This window comes from Cloeon dipterum, chromosome 3 (genome assembly GCF_949628265.1).
Source record: "Cloeon dipterum chromosome 3, ieCloDipt1.1, whole genome shotgun sequence".
NCBI classification, from domain to species: Eukaryota; Metazoa; Arthropoda; class Insecta; order Ephemeroptera; family Baetidae; genus Cloeon; species Cloeon dipterum.
In genome coordinates this window covers 14723029-14738261 of record NC_088788.1, presented here as the reverse complement: position 1 = coordinate 14738261, position 15233 = coordinate 14723029, and the positions used below count along the sequence as shown (strand labels likewise).

Here is a 15233-nt window from a genome sequence, read left to right as displayed (position 1 = left end):
GGCACATATCACGAATCAAAACTGATATAAATAAAAAAGTTTGTTTCGGGTGTTATGCCCCCCATGCAGGTAATACGAATTTTTGTCAGATAATTTATTTAATTTGCCGCATGTTTTCAGTGTCCAAAATTTTGAACCATCATCTCTTATGATTTTTTTTAATACGGCATTTAACTATATTCAGGACATTCAATTAAGTTTTTTTAATATAAAATCTATTTTACTAATAAAACTGGTTATTCTGTTTGGTATTATTACTGTTTTGGCAACAACATTTAATTTATAAATATTCCGTGAGAGTATTCCTGATGATATCTAAAAGATAATTATAGCTGTTTCAATTTATAACTGGTAGTTTGAACATCGTTATCAAAAGTATCAAAACGTTTTATTTGCTCTTCTGTGAATGCTCTCTCTCTCTCTCTCTCTCTCTCTCTCTCTCTCTCTCTCTCTCTCTCTCTCTCTCTCTCTCTCTCTCTCTCTCTCTCTCTCTCTCTCTCTCTCTCTCTCTCTCTCTCTCTCTCTCTCTCTCTTATCAGAGCCGAGAGATTATTTTTCAATTCAAGCAAGCTCACTCAAAACTATATATATCATTCAAAAATAGCCACAAATCACTTGAATGCGGGCTGCAAAAACAATTTTGATGTCTTGCAGCAATCATTTGTTTCGCATTTATTTATCATCAAAGCATCCTCTGTGCAACCTTTGACCCCTCTTGTGTCTAAATCAAAATCAATTAGGCGAGCTTGGTAGCAGTGCTGCTTTCAGAAGGGCGATAAGTGCGCTTATTTGGTTAAACACTCTCCAGCAGTCGGGTTATTCAGTTCACACCCAACCTCTGGTTAGGAAACAAACAGCGCTTCTCTTTGCGTAGGAAAAATGAGCGAGGTACTCAAGCCTGGTCAGCAAATTCGCCCAAATCTCAGCGTGGAGGAGGCACGAGATCTGGTTGAAAAGTTGTATGGAGTAAAAGTGGAGTCGATAAAGGAGTTAGACGCTTATGACGACAAAAATTACCATATTCTCGTAAGGGAAATTCTTTTATCAATTTTACCAACGCTATACATAAGTATAATGTTTTGTCATTTTCATAGCTTAAAGATGAAGCTCCACAAGGAAATTTGCTGTCAATTTGGCCTCATGGCTATGTGTTCAAAATCCTCAACTCCATGGATTCCAAAAAAGTGTCTTACGTGGAGGCGCAGAACAAAATGATGCTGCATTTGAGTAAATTTTGACTCATGCTATAAATCGATGCAATAATAATAAATTATAAAATTATTTCTAGCAACAAAGAACATCAGATGCACCCAGCCAATGCCAAACCTCAACGAGCAACTCTTATCTGTAGAGGAAATCAATGGCGCTCACCACATAGTGCGGCTCCTCCAATTTGAACCTGGAAAAATCCTGTATGACATCAAGATAGACTCCGAGCTGTGCATCCAGACAGGCAGCTTTCTGGCTGAAATCAACACAGCCCTGGAAGACTTCCAAAACGCCGCCTACGAGAACCATTCCACCATCTGGGCTCTAGACTCGACTCCAAAGTTGGTGGACTTCCTTTTTGCAGTCACTGATGAAGACAAGAAAAAATTGGTTGCCGATGTGATTGCTGCTTTTAATGACAGAGTCATGCCTCTCATCGAAACTCTTCCTAAAGGCAAAATTTTATTTATTTCACACAATCAGGGATAGGTTTAATCAATTGTGTAACGGGTAGAAGTGAACGAAATCCGCATTTTTTATTTTGACCACGGTTAAAAAAGACATGTTTTGCGTCATATATATGAAAAAGAGTTTGGAAAATTCTATAGATGTTAAAAAACGACTATATTTTGAAACAACTAGCACTAAAACTTTATTTTTCAATTACAGTTTCGTCGTCCAACATTTAATATAAAGTATCTATATTGAATTTATTTTTTCCAATTTCCAATTTTGCCCGTTCGAGCGGTCAATTATGGAATTTTGGTGCAGCCCGTTAGGACGTAAAAAAACATTAAATTAAAATTTTCAAGTAGGAAATGGAAATTTTCCATTAGTTTGCACGGTTAGGAGATGAAATGTATATATTTTGTTTTTTAATTATCCTAATTATGATCTTGCAAATTTTTTAATTTCACTTCCTTACATTACGAACTAATGGAAAGTTTTGCCACTAACTACTTGAGAATTTTTCTAATTTAAACTTATTTTTCATGATTGATATTCTGTAAAAATGAACGTGGTTTTGAAAAAAATTTACGCAAAATTTAGGAACTCCAAAAATCTGTTTTTTGTAATGCGCAGTGTGTTATATATAATGCGGTTTTTCGCAAAAACCCTGAGGGAGCTGCATGCTACATTTCATTGTAATTATATCTCTAAACGACGTTTCTAGCACTATAATTATGATATAATTCTACTCATAAGCCACAAGTCTTTTTGAGTGTTATTTGAATATTTGTTTACTGACCCACTATTTTTTAAGTTCCCAATCGGGTTCTTTTTTCTTTTATATTAAAATTCCCACAAAACTATTTTATCTGCATTTGGCCGTTGCAAACTTTTAAAATACAATATAATATCCCAGGGTTTAACAAATGAAAAAATAATTTAATTCGATGAATCTCATCAGGAATGATCCATGGCGACTACAATGAGCACAACATTCTCGTGCGCAAGCATTCAGAACAGTGGGTGTCGGACGGATTGCTTGATTTTGGCGACTCCCAGTACAACTGCTACCTTTTCGAGGTCGCCCTGGCCGCGTGCTACATGATGCTGCAGGCAAAAGAGAGCCTCACCCCCGTTCACGCAGGCACCCTTGTGGTGGCTGGGTACCACAAGCTGAGGCCACTGAGTGCCACTGAACTAGGTCTCATGAGGGTAAAACTAAAGCAACATTTTCCACGAATAATTTATCGGAATAACCATTGACAGGTTTGCATCTGTGCCCGTTTGTGTCAGAGCTTGGTAATGGGCCTCTATTCGCACGCGCAGGATCCAACCAACACCTACGTTCTGCAGACGGCAAAATCAGGGTCTGGATGGACCGTTTTGGAGAAAACATGGCAAATTTCAGATGAAGAATTCGCAAAATCTCTGGATCAGGCTTTTGATGAAACAAAGCAATAGAAGAAAACCAATAAAGCTTGAAAAACTGTGGCAATAAATATGTGAGTTGTACTGAGCATTTAAAAACAAATCGATTAAAATTTCGCGCTATTTACATTTGAAGTGTTATCTTTAATAATAACTTGTGGAATTTCTAGACATTTTTGCATTTTATTCATCCAACGACATACACACATCTGACATGCACACCAAGCCATAAGTCTTTATCATCACGATCCTTTTGATGATATAAAATTTTTAAACCTCAACATATTTAGATATTCATTGCATTAAAAGTCTAAAATGGGAAACAGGCAGCGCAGGGTAACACTAGAATTTCTTTGGTTTAACTAAATGTACATAATGAGTGGGAGATAATTTACAAATCGTAGAAAACGGCAGCAAGAGGATACCTGATGGCAAAAGCAATCACAGTACCAACCACCTGAACCACAAGCAGATTCTTGGTGAGTGCTTCTTCATGAGTTGGACCGCGCCAGTGGAGCATCAGGTTGATCAGAGTTAGGTTGTTGACCTCAATCTCCCCTTCCTTGCTTTCTTTCACCATCGCAAGCCCAAACATGCTGAATATTTTCAAACAAAGCTGTCCTAACACATGGATTTCACTCTTCTTCACTTTGGTGATGCTCATTTCCAGAAGGCCCGTTGACGGGTTCAGCCTGAAAATTCGATTGTTTTTAACTTTAAAAAATATGCCGCACCAGCCGGCACTGACTTAGAGAAAATAGAAAATTTCCATTCCCATTTTCTCAATTTTTTCACAATATTGATTGGTTGAAGCATTGGTAGAAATTTAAAGTAAGGTGCTAATGGTAATTGATGAAACTAAATAATTTCGAGTAAAATTTTCTTACCTGGGCATCCTGTGCCTCGGACATGGCACCAAGCGGAAGAGTTGAGGTACTGAGTAGAGGAAATTAAAAACCTGCGGAATGAAGAAGAGAAGCATTGTCTTGCTGAAGTGGCCGAGGATGCCGACTACGGCAAAGGTCATCCCTGAGAAGTAGCAGAAAGTGTCTCCAACAAACACCTGGCTTGGATACCTTAACGAAATCCACATTTAAAATTATAAAGGTCAGGGTTACGCATAATTTTTCCTACCAATTGAACTTTAACAGGGCGAGAGATGTGGCAAAGTAAGGCAAGATGAAGAAGAGCGAAAACTCATGATTGTCTCGAAGGGGTCCTCGCATTTCAATAAGATTAAAAACGGCGATGGAGGCGGAAATCACCACAGACTGGCCGACCTCAAGCCCATTGATTCCGGCCAAAATGTTGATGGCGTTGGTGCAAAAAACAGCCAACATTCCCATGTACACGTAATATAGAAGGCCTAGGAGAACAAATAATTCAAAAATTAAATCAGCTAAGATAAAGAGAAAATTTAAATGTACTGACCAACATCAACAGCGTAGCCGAGCCAGGTCCTCAGGGGTAGGGGGACAACTACAGTGGTGGAGTTGAAGTTGACGTAATAGACCATCAAGAGTGGTAAGGAAGCGATTGTCGGCAGCAGCAGTTTGTGACGCCATCTCAGGTCGAGCACATCATCTGCGAATCCCAGCAGAAGCATGCAGCAGATGGACAGAAGGGCTGCCACGAATTCTACGAACTGTTTAAGCAAAATTAATTTCTGTCTCTCCTCTGTATTAGTTTAATTGTTAGTTAAACCTGATCGTGCGGAAACTGCTCATCATCGACGATGAAGTTCAAAAAGGGAACAGGTATGAAAAGGAAAAGAGTGACAAGAAAGGAGCACCCTGTCGCAACCCCCAACGCCTCCGGGCTGCAATATTAAAACAATTAAGTATTTTTAATTACGTAATCATGTTCATTGAATACATTTTGTGTTTCTCCTTTTTGTTCATGTCCACTCCGTAGAGATTTGCTTTAAAAAACATGTCCTTGAGGGTGGGAATAAGCTGTACGGTGGCCACATAGGCGCACACACTCATGAAGACGTTGATCAGAAGGGCAGAGCTCATGTTTCTGCCCGCGGATGCAACTCGGTTTTATAAAAACTGGCACTACACAGCCCGTCCCCAAATTATGCCGATTTCGCACTTTCAATCCATGCTCCTCGCCGTCTGGGTGCTTGCGAGTTTGACCCTTACTCGTTGAGGAAAATGTGCCGGCACGGCGAAATTTCGGAAGACGTCAGCGGCCGTATGTTTACATCACGTCTGTGTCGAGTGTCGATCATATGGTGGGCGTGCGCTGCAAAATGATCGATGACAACGCGCATGACCTGGACTTTTAACATAATTTAAAATATAAACATTGCAGCCTGTAAAACTGCGCCGCTGCATCGATTATTTTAACGACTTTCATTAATCTGGTGAGCTTGCAAAATATGTAAATTTCTTAAATTATGCAGTACATACTCTTAATTTAATTTGAAATTTCAGAACGTCAACCCAGGGACGACTCTTTTGGCAGGGTGAAAGTGAGACGAATGCGCATGACCTGCGGGTTGCGAGGGGAAGAAGCGGGCGGCTGGGCAGACAAGGGTGCGGCCAGACTTATTAGTGACTCAGCTGGAGACGCACCCAAACAAGCAGGCAGCCAGGCCATTAGGCGACCCGGCCGAGTGAGCACCCACCCGCACACTCGAGATGCACACCTCGCCCTGAGCCCGGCCGCCTCTGCCTGCACTCGTTGACCAGCTGCCCAGCAGGTTACTATGTTACAGCTCTTTGCTTGGGCCGGGTGACAAGCCGAACGAGCTACCCTTAGGCCTTGGGGAAGCCAGTAGGGCTCTAGAGAGAGAAAGTATAATAATACACACGCGCGTCGCAACAAAGAGGGATGACGGGAAAGTTGCTTTGCCAATTCTGGGTGGGGCACTTGCGGCCAATTACACAGCCACAGGCCGCTACTTTAATTAGTGTTAAGTGTGACTGGAACTGTTGCTTGAGCTTTTACCTGATGCTTTATTTGAGTGTTTTAATAATTTTAAGACCTTTTTTTAGTGTGCATTTTTAATATAATTTGTTTGCTTCTCTGACAGGAGGGGACTTTTACATATTGCAATTTTTAATTTGAGACCTACTAAACCGCATCATCTATGCATTGATCCAAATTGTTTAAATGTTTTGCATCTTGGACTTTTCCGTATTCCCTTGTTTGTTTAAGGATTTTTTATCTAGATTTTTATTAAAATAAAATATTTTAGTTGGAAACCTACCTAATTGCACTGTTTCCCTGGAAACAGAAGAAAATGTTAAACCCAGCCCTTATTGGTCGTTTTAAAACATTAAATGGTACATATAAACTGGATATTTATTTCACTGTCAGTATTTAAATTTGATGCTGTATACACTTATGCCTAGAATGCGAAAATAAAATAAAATTAGTAGACATAATCAATTGACAGGGAAAACCGCGGTTATTTGGCATCAAACGTGCAAAATTTTGTCACATAAACATGACCTACTGGTCAAAATCGTTCTACCTAGTATTGCTTTTGAGCTATGGGTTGGAAATTTATTTTGGAAACCTTGAAATTCGATTTAAAAATCAATTTTTGGTCCTGCACGATGTTTTTTGTATATCATATTATAGATTCTCACTGATAAGACGAATCGATTGGTGGGTCATATTTGACTTTCTTCAAAACCACTTAATTTTCATAGAAGTACAATGTTTTAAAAATTAATAATAGCACTAAAAACATGATTAGGGAAAGCTGATCAAATTTGCTATAAATGTGATTAACTGGTTTTAATTTTATACAATTATTTAAATACTCTTTTGGAGAAATAAACTGAATTGAGTTTGCAAGTCACCAGCTTTTTTTCTGATTCAACATGAAAGTGTCGTTAAAATTAAAGAAACACTCAAAATTATAAAAACCGGTTTGTCAAGGAGAGTCTGCAAACCAAATTTCATAATGATTGGAAAAATTGCCCTGTTTTCAATAAAATACTTCAGATGGAACAACCCTTAATTTATACAAAATTTTAAAATTAGAAATTCTGGTTTCAGGACAGTAGGTGGAATGCGCCTGCGGGTGCTAGACGGCCGGTGGCTGTCCCTGCTGGTGCTGCTGGCCGGACAGGTGGTCTTCACCGTGTACTACGTGGTAGTGGTGGCACCCCTGAAGCCGCCCCTTGCCCCCCGGCCCCTCGCCCCCGGCGTCAATTTCGTGGAGACACCACCCACGAACGTGTCCGCTGGCCACCGACCGCTCTCCCCACCGATCCCGCTCAGCCTCTTTCAGCTTGACCGCAGAAAGTTCTTCCTCGGGCTCAATTCAAGCGACTGCTTCCTGCCGGGCACTGAACTCAACTTCTCCAAGCGCATTGGCAGGTGCCAGTGCCAGCAGGGGTGGCATGGCCAAGACTGCGGCCTTCCAGAGGTCATTCTCAGGTACAGATAATCTTTCTCCTGGAAAGTGAACGCTTTGGAAAAAACAAGCAGCACAAAAGGATAGTTTTTTGAAAGATTTGCTTCAACATATATAATTATGCATTGTGTTGAGCAAGGATGGCTACTCACTGTCGTCAAGAAGAAATTTTATCAGTTGCTGCAGAGGAGACAAAAGCAGAGAGTCAATCGGTAGTTTGTGTGAATACGAGCCACGCTCGCTACTTTGAAAATATTCTTCAGTCAGTCCGTGAGCAGATGGGGCGGAAGACTGGTGGGCATTTTAAGAGCCAAGTTTGCTGCTGGTGAGACTTGGGATTAGCAGAAATTGCGATACAAACCAGTGCTCCAATTGATTCTGCTATTGATTTTTCTGCACAACTATTTTTCAATAACAATTCCTGACTACGACAATTAGAAAATAACGCCCTCATTCTATTAGGGAATTTTTCTCCATTCTGTTTTAAATTTGGAGATTTTAAAATTTATTAAAATAACTGGAAAATGAATTAAAATGCTGAAAAAGTATTTTTCGTTCCATATTTTCAGAGCTTTCATGACAGCCAAGTACACTGAGCCACCTAAACTGCGCCGCCAACCACGCCGGGTGATCTGCATAGTTAAGTGGAGTTCAGACACCCTGACAGAAATCCTCCTGTCCGAACTGGAGGTTGTGGTCGACCTGTTTATCTTAGACAGAAAGCCCGACGCCAAAATCAACAAGGAGAAGGTGCTTGTTCTAAAAAGTACAGATTGGGCTTTCATAAAAACACAACTAGCAGACCTCAGGTACGCATTTCCTTCAAAGTATGAAATTCCGCATTCAACCGAGCTTTAATTCAGGTACGATGACCTCGTCCTGAGCGTCGCTGACAGTGAGATTCCAAATCCTAAAGCGTTGCTGTTCCTCAAATTTTACAATGGTTGGCCTTACGAGCCAATCACATTCCGCATGAGGTGGTCCGTGTTTGGCTTTTTCTGGCTTCACCCCCAGTTGACCGTGTTGGCGGGTAGGGTCTGCTCTGTTGGAACGTTAGCCAGGAACTTCAAGGACAACCTAAAGTTGATGAGGTAATGATCTTCCTGATTTATATTTAGTTATACAATTTTCTTTAACGATACACCTAACTGATACGCAATTGGGAGAGAAACAAAATATAAAGTAACAATATTTAACACCAAAATCGAGTTGTGTTAGTGCCATTTTTAGAAATGTTTCCAGCAATCAGATGACATTAATACAAGAAAGATAAGTAAAATTGTCAGATACTAATGACACGTAAATTTTTCATAGTATTTTATTCTTACCTCTTACAATATGCTGGCCTAAAGGTTTGGTGAAGTTCAATTTTACTGCGTCAATAATTTTTCCTGATTGACCAAACTAAGTTAGATTGGTAAAAATGACAATGCTTGGTGAAAAATACTGTTAGCAAAGAAAACGCAAGTTAAGTTTGCGATATTGCACACTTAATTTCTTCCCCCTTTTTTGAAGTATCCTGAGTTTTTCACAAGTGTCCGAAAATTACTTATACTATTTTAGGGCCAGTAATGAAGTGCTTGTTGTGGGTGATCTGAACCATTTTGGAGGATGGAAGTGCCAGTTGTGCATGGACAGCGCCGAGGACATTTTGCGAGAAGCTCAAGCTAGCAAGGACAAGTCGTGGAACCTAGATGGGCGGCGCTTGGACGCGGAATACGTGTCTGACTTGGTCGGCCAGGGCTTGTGGATGGACGGCAAGATGCAACTGCTCCGGGCGAGCCCATCGAGGGAACAGGACTACTTTGCTCCAGCCACTGTGCGAAATGGTAACTTCGGCCATCTCTTGCACAATTTTTATGAGATGAACACCTACTGATTTTTGTGTAATCTAGGTAACTTTTTTCTTAATTCAAACTGTCAATTTATATTTTCCTTAATTGTTGTTTATTCTCACATTTTGAGACTTTCATCAAAATGAATTTTACTTAATTCGTCAAGTAAGTATACTTGACTCGCTTAATGTAACCTTTTTAAGAAAGAGTACAGAAAGGAAATTTCATCTGGTCTGTGATACAATGAGTATATATCTGTAGCTTAATAATTAACTGAACGCAGATTTGAAAATCGAAACAATCAGAGGACAGGCCCAAAAATAGGGCAAAGCCTGCCAAGTGCTTGCCAGGGTTGTAATAGATTCACACTCGATGCGACCAACGAAACTTTGTGATGGACTGAGTCTGGTTTTCTGTAGAGAGTGAGAAATGTTTGTTCCAGAATTGAAACCTAGAAAATAAACTGGGCAGCGCACAAAATCAAGGACTGACTGTCAGAGCTGAATATTTGTAGAGTAATAAAAACAACACACGTGACAAAATGATAATGCAAGCGAAATAGTTAAATCAAGTGTGAGTTGTAATTAAACCCACTGGAGTAATTGAAAGAATTTCTTTTATTTCATCATTTCTTCCGACATTTCTTTCACAACGGAATACATCAATGGTATCAAAAAGTTATTTTAAAGTTTTATGTTTACGCATTCTTTTAAATCTTTTAAATTCGGACAAACTTTCTTCATACATTTTAACATTATTTTGCGACACGGCTCCCAGCAGGGAATGTGTTTGATTATTGGCAGTGGACTTTCAAAGTGCTTGTCTCGTTGTGATATGCTCTTGCTGGGAGCCTCACAAAAGTCGTGGACATTCGATTTTCAGTTGCTTTATCCTCAAAATACTCATTTAAGGTGATAACTTCAGAAAATATCAACATCGAGGGACCAAACTCTAAACAGTTTCCAGATACACTTGAGTCTCACATGAAAGTACATTGTTGGAAAATTCATCAAACATTCACCTTTCTATTCTCTCTTGCTCCCCTCAAAGTCCTTCAATAATTAAATTACTTAGTAGCTATGTTCGTTTAAAATTCTTAAAATAAATTGCACTCTCGTCTTCGGGAGTCTAAAGAAACTAAAAAATTGGTCTTCTCGTATTAAGTTACGCAATTAAAACCATTTGAAAGAAGCACAAATTTTTACTGCGTCAAAATTACTGTTCAATCCACACCGCTGCTTTAATCACCAAAAAGTGTATTTTGATGCATATAGAAAAGGGAGAAAGCCCCATTCTTTGTGCTTGTCACACAAAGTTTCTCCTTGCGCACTTTTCTCGCCGAAAAAATGAAAGCTTTTACACTGTTGACGCACTCAGCTCTCGCTCTAATTTCTCAACCTTAAGTGAGACCATCATAGTAAGGAATTTAAACAGGTCAGCCAGGGCGATCATTGGAAACGAAACCCTGATTGGACATAGCTGCCCAAACACAATTAATTAATTGTCCACAAAAAGCACAGATTGGAGAGTTGTGTAGGCCCTCATTCACGGAAATTGTCAATTGTCCGATGGAATCTGATTCTGCCATTGCTAGAATAAGTTCGCCGTTGTTGCACTTAACCCAGGTCTCTAGCGTATGTCAATGTCGGACACCAGCGGACAAAAAGGATGCCCTGGCGCAAGTCGATGTGGCTTCTTTGAATTATTTCTCTTATTGTCTGTTCGCGCGTAAACTAAGGAAAAAATGATGTGGCACGTGGAGTGCGAGCGTCCAGCTAGGGCAAGGACGCTCGCCGCTGCGTCCGTCCCATCACAGACAACACACTCTGGTTGCAGTCTTTTGAGATCAGCCTTGTTCAGCACCAGCTCTCGGAGCCAGGCACCTCGTAGTTGCCTTCGCTCTCGTCGCTCGAGTGCTCTCCGTACATATCGGCCAGTTTGCGGAAGCGCGGCCCAAAGTCGGACAGATACTCGAAGTTGAGGTCACCGTCATCTGTACCCGACGCCAGCGAGGACAAAGAGCCGGTCGAGTTTCCGTCGCCCTCGTACGCATAGTGCCGCAAGTTGTCCACGGGCTCGTCAGTGTTTTCCTCATCCACCTGTCGCTTCTTGCCATCGAGGAAGCCGCATATATCTGGCACCTCGTCATGTGCTGCAATTTTTTTTTATAATCTCATGTTCTTTTTTGAATGGGTCAAACAGCTATTTAGTTCAAGCGAAAGAATGTACTTCCAAAAAATAGTGACATTAATTATCAAATGTGCTAGGAAAACTTACGTCTAGAGCCAAGCAAGTCATGAGGCTTCTTGAAGTCACCGTCGTAATGCTGCAGTCTAAGGACGTTGAGGTCGTAGCCAGTCATGTCTCCCTCGCCGCCACCCTCATCTTCGTAGTTGATGATGTTTTCTCTGATGTCATCATGGTCCTTGTACATGTCATCGCTCTTTCTCTTGTGCACGACCACGGCCAAAATGAGGACTGATAGGAAAAAAAGGCAAATTAGTTTCCTCTCGCCAGCAAAGACCAGCAGATTCCTCTTACTTAGAAGCACTGCGATGCAAACGAGTAGAGCAACCAGGAAATTGGTGTCAATGCCAAAAGTGACAGCCTGAGTGAGAATTCTGCTGCACCCAGGCGAGGCGCTCACTGAGTAGCTGGGCTCTCCTAGGTTGTAAACCTGCGATATGGGTAATTAGTGTAAGATTGAAATTAATAAGGATAAAATGATTTTCTTACGTGGTCATTGAAGGTGAAGTTTGAGATGCAACCTACAAAGCCTTTGCTAGTTGGCACGTAGGTCCAGCCTAGCTGGGAACCTAAGGCACCCAGGTTCTTGGAAGTGCCTCCCACTTGGACTGGTCCGTTGACATTGAGGAATTCGTGCGTTCCGACCGGCGCTGCCAAGCTCATACATGTTCTCATTGTGCAGCTATCTACGATCAGCTCTATGTTCTGGAAAAATGAAAAAACGCATGAAAAAGGTTGTATAATAACTTATAAATGGTTAAACCGACTACTCCTCTAACAAAATTTATAGGACCCTCTAACAAAGTTTTATTTAATAATTTTAGTTACAAATAAAAAAAGTAAAAATTATTATATACCAACTAGGATTTATATAGCTTTTAAAATGGGGAATTTTATTTGCTTCGCAAGTTGAGTTATGAAAACCCCTAGATCGCAGAAAGTTTTTTTTTATAAGATAAATTATCTTTCCCCTGTTCACATATTTTTATCAAAACCTCTCAGCAATCTAAAACTCACGCTGAGAAGTTAGTAAAATTTTACACATTTGATTTTCCTAGCGGAATCACGGTTAAGTATACCACGAACAGTTTTATCTTTACAAAATTCTCACCTTTGAGTTCCACTTGATTTCCACGTCGTGCTTGCGGCCATCACCAATGTTCACTTCCTTTTGTTCGAGCAGTGAGGTGCCTGTGCCGTAGTCCACAAGTAGCTTGGCGAAACCATTTGAGACCTCCAGCGACATGAAATCCTTGACCTTGAGCGGACTGCCAGTGTAGGAAAGTGGCCCAACGTAGAAGATGAGTCCGTTATCTGTGCCGGTCTCCAGTTGCAGGTTGATGCGGCCAGATTCACAAGCGGACAGCGTTTCGTACCAGGCGTATCCATCACCGCTGAAGCCGACGTCAATAACTTCGCATCGGGGGCCGCTGTTGTAGCCTTCAGGGCAGTTGCAGCTGAAAGTTTTAAAGCGATAAGTGAACTTGCTAGTGGTGCAAATTATGAAGGACTTACGTTTTGCCCACCATGGTGCCGCCATTGTAGCAAATGTTTTCGGCAGGAGGGGTAGAACAATCGCATTCAGTCTGGATCTCTGCGTGGACGCCAACAAAGCTGGTTCTGTTTGTCCTCACGGTTTGCGGCCGCTCGTGTTTGATCAACACGTTCATGCAACTCGACTCGCAGCTGGCTTTCTCTATCAGACATTCATCAATGTTCACCATGTACACCTTGCCTCCGATCAAATCTTCAAGCTGGAAAGTTTTCATTTATTACTATAAGTTATTGTTTTTTATAACAGTCTCTTACTTCAGATTGATGTTCAGCAAGTTTTCCGTTGATCTTTTCAGGCATGTAGTAAGGCGATCCATGCGCCGAGAAGCGAACGTCCAAAAATTCGCCGGTCTTTGTGGTGAAGGCAGTGAAAACGTCCACGTTGTCGGTGCTGATGTTGAACAGCTTGCCAATGTACTTCTGCAGCTCTTCCCTCTTTGAGAGCGCTATGAACTCTTCAGCAGTAATGTTTGCAAAACGGATCGATCCTGATCGGTCAATAGCGATCTCAGGAATTTTCTTGATCACTACCCTGACTGACGCGTCAACAGTGTGACGATCAAATAGCCTGGAACTTTCCCAAACGGAGAACTCCAGGTCAAAGGTGCCTTCTAGCACATCTTCATAAATGGGATTGTACATGACACTGATGTCTCCAGTTTCTTCATCCAGCTGGAACTTGTCACGGTGCTCGCTACTTTTCCAGCCAAATGTCTTGTCAGGCAAGTCCCAGTCATCTTCGTCTTCCACAAACACGCGACCAATCACAGAGCTGCTTAAGCCCTGCAAGATATTTATTATTCTCTTTGCTTTTCATAGTAGATTTATATTTTATGCCATACCTTGTAGTTGTAGACGAAAATTTCGCTATGACCTGGCTTCATTTCATTGTCGTTCTCATCTCCAATGACAACAGTAAGCGTGCTGGTACCTGACATCTGCGGGGTTCCAATGTCAGAGATCACAATAGGCACTAAATAGGTCTTTTGCTGTTCTCGGTCAAATCGCCTGATAGCCTCGATTTGGTAATTGCTCTTTCCATCATCTGAGAAGCAGAGATAAGCGTGATTAAATAAAAAATGGTGCTTGAAAGATGGCAAACTCACCAGTGATGCGGAATCCCTTTTGGATAACTTCAGGCGCAAAGTTATCCAGTTCAAAATGGAAAGGAGGACCGTTATTATCACCGTCATTGTCGTTGGCATGCAGTGTGGTGATCACTCCTGGATCCCTGTTTTCAGGCCAAACCACTGGCTCAGGCTACAAAAACAGTATTTGTTTAGAACGTTTTGTAATATTTCGCTTTGTATTTTGAAGGCAAAATTCATAAAATCTTCCTTATTCAGAATATGTATTAACAATTTGATTCTTACCATGTCAAGGTATGGTGCATTGTCATTGATGTCAGTGAGGATGATGGTGATTTCAGTGGGTGCGTGCAAGCTGTTGGGACCGCCATCCTCATCCTTGGCGTTAATGTAGATCTGCCACTTTTCGTAGCCATTTGGAGGGTCGCGATCCAGTGGTTTGATCAGAGTCAGACATCCCGTGTCGTCAATCCTCATGAACTCCTCCAGCTCCGGCTTGACAATGTAGTACTTGATGTGCTGATCTACATCTTTCGACAGGTCAGGGTCGTAGGCCTCCACTTTGACGATGCAGCCTTCGCGCAGCTCCTCTTCAGGAATGGTGGCGTTGCGGTTGAAATCAAGAAATCGGGGCCGCTCATCGTTGACATTCTCGATTTTGATGATGACATCTGCGAAATCTTCATAAATCCCGTCAAACGCGCGCACTCGCAGGTTGTACGAAGTAGTGGTTTCGTAGTCAAGATTTTTGTTGACGCGGATTTTGCCGGTGTTCGGCTCCATCTTAAACTGCTCGTTTGGATTTCCGTCCACAATGCTGTAGTAGACTTCAGAAGCGGTATCATTGTCAACTGCCCTGATTTCGGTGACCAGAGCGTTCAGGTTGGCATTCTCAAGAGCCTCAGCTTGATAGTTTTTCTGCGTGAACTTGGGAGGGTTGTCATTGGTGTCTCCAATGATGATGTGGAATGACTGTTGACCTGGAATTCAATGCAATGGCTCATCAGAAAAGTACTGGTACATAAAATTGATTTGTAACAC

At 41.3% G+C, this 15233-nt stretch overlaps 4 protein-coding genes across 7 annotated transcripts in view; 2 read left to right on the top strand and 2 right to left on the bottom strand.

The window, feature by feature from the left end:
- The first annotated feature begins 567 nt into the window (after window positions 1-567).
- Window positions 568-3260, top strand: LOC135940459 (hydroxylysine kinase). The gene is made up of 5 exons (XM_065485353.1): window positions 568-1026; window positions 1095-1227; window positions 1289-1663; window positions 2621-2871; window positions 2926-3260. The coding sequence occupies exons 1-5, from the start codon at window positions 880-882 to the stop codon at window positions 3118-3120; spliced, it is 1101 nt and encodes a 366-aa protein (XP_065341425.1). The 5' UTR covers window positions 568-879; the 3' UTR covers window positions 3121-3260.
- Window positions 3251-5296, bottom strand: Alg7 (Alg7 dolichyl-phosphate N-acetylglucosaminephosphotransferase). The gene is made up of 6 exons (XM_065485350.1): window positions 4963-5296; window positions 4792-4906; window positions 4519-4732; window positions 4222-4453; window positions 3975-4163; window positions 3251-3779 (listed from the first exon to the last, which is right to left on the bottom strand). The coding sequence occupies exons 1-6, from the start codon at window positions 5103-5105 to the stop codon at window positions 3479-3481; spliced, it is 1194 nt and encodes a 397-aa protein (XP_065341422.1). The 5' UTR covers window positions 5106-5296; the 3' UTR covers window positions 3251-3478.
- Window positions 5297-5324: 28 nt separating this feature from the next.
- On the top strand, window positions 5325-9914 carry Mgat3 (beta-1,4-mannosyl-glycoprotein 4-beta-N-acetylglucosaminyltransferase). Its single transcript, XM_065485351.1, has 6 exons — window positions 5325-5458; window positions 5529-5797; window positions 7108-7491; window positions 8038-8277; window positions 8332-8559; window positions 9032-9914. The coding sequence occupies exons 3-6, from the start codon at window positions 7121-7123 to the stop codon at window positions 9345-9347; spliced, it is 1155 nt and encodes a 384-aa protein (XP_065341423.1). The 5' UTR covers window positions 5325-5458; window positions 5529-5797; window positions 7108-7120; the 3' UTR covers window positions 9348-9914.
- Window positions 9903-15233, bottom strand: part of shg (shotgun) — a 49319-nt gene continuing 43988 nt past the window's right edge. For all 4 annotated transcript variants that reach the window (XM_065485335.1, XM_065485336.1, XM_065485332.1 and 1 more), the window contains 10 exons: window positions 14478-15172; window positions 14211-14364; window positions 13947-14149; window positions 13360-13887; window positions 13066-13304; window positions 12662-13007; window positions 12040-12255; window positions 11845-11980; window positions 11581-11781; window positions 9903-11455 (listed from right to left, as the gene is read on the bottom strand). In XM_065485335.1, coding sequence (XP_065341407.1) covers window positions 11160-11455; window positions 11581-11781; window positions 11845-11980; window positions 12040-12255; window positions 12662-13007; window positions 13066-13304; window positions 13360-13887; window positions 13947-14149; window positions 14211-14364; window positions 14478-15172 — 3014 coding nt within the window. In that variant the 3' untranslated portion in view covers window positions 9903-11159. The remainder of the gene's footprint in view (window positions 11456-11580; window positions 11782-11844; window positions 11981-12039; window positions 12256-12661; window positions 13008-13065; window positions 13305-13359; window positions 13888-13946; window positions 14150-14210; window positions 14365-14477; window positions 15173-15233) is intronic.

Bases quoted from the DNA above. Each gene is read 5' to 3' on its own strand.
- LOC135940459 (XM_065485353.1), top strand. From the start codon at position 880: ATGAGCGAGGTACTCAAGCCTGGTCAGCAAATTCGCCCAAATCTCAGC. The intron at 1,027-1,094 runs GTAAGGGAAATT...TCATTTTCATAG, and splicing joins ACAAAAATTACCATATTCTC to CTTAAAGATGAAGCTCCACA. The intron at 2,872-2,925 runs GTAAAACTAAAG...AACCATTGACAG, and splicing joins CTGAACTAGGTCTCATGAGG to GTTTGCATCTGTGCCCGTTT.
- Alg7 (XM_065485350.1), bottom strand. From the start codon at position 5,105: ATGAGCTCTGCCCTTCTGATCAACGTCTTCATGAGTGTGTGCGCCTAT. The intron at 4,164-4,221 runs GTAGGAAAAATT...GATTTCGTTAAG, and splicing joins GCCCTGTTAAAGTTCAATTG to GTATCCAAGCCAGGTGTTTG. The intron at 3,780-3,974 runs GTAAGAAAATTT...TCGAATTTTCAG, and splicing joins CCGAGGCACAGGATGCCCAG to GCTGAACCCGTCAACGGGCC.
- Mgat3 (XM_065485351.1), top strand. From the start codon at position 7,121: ATGCGCCTGCGGGTGCTAGACGGCCGGTGGCTGTCCCTGCTGGTGCTG. The intron at 7,492-8,037 runs GTACAGATAATC...CCATATTTTCAG, and splicing joins CTTCCAGAGGTCATTCTCAG to AGCTTTCATGACAGCCAAGT. The intron at 8,560-9,031 runs GTAATGATCTTC...ATACTATTTTAG, and splicing joins GACAACCTAAAGTTGATGAG to GGCCAGTAATGAAGTGCTTG.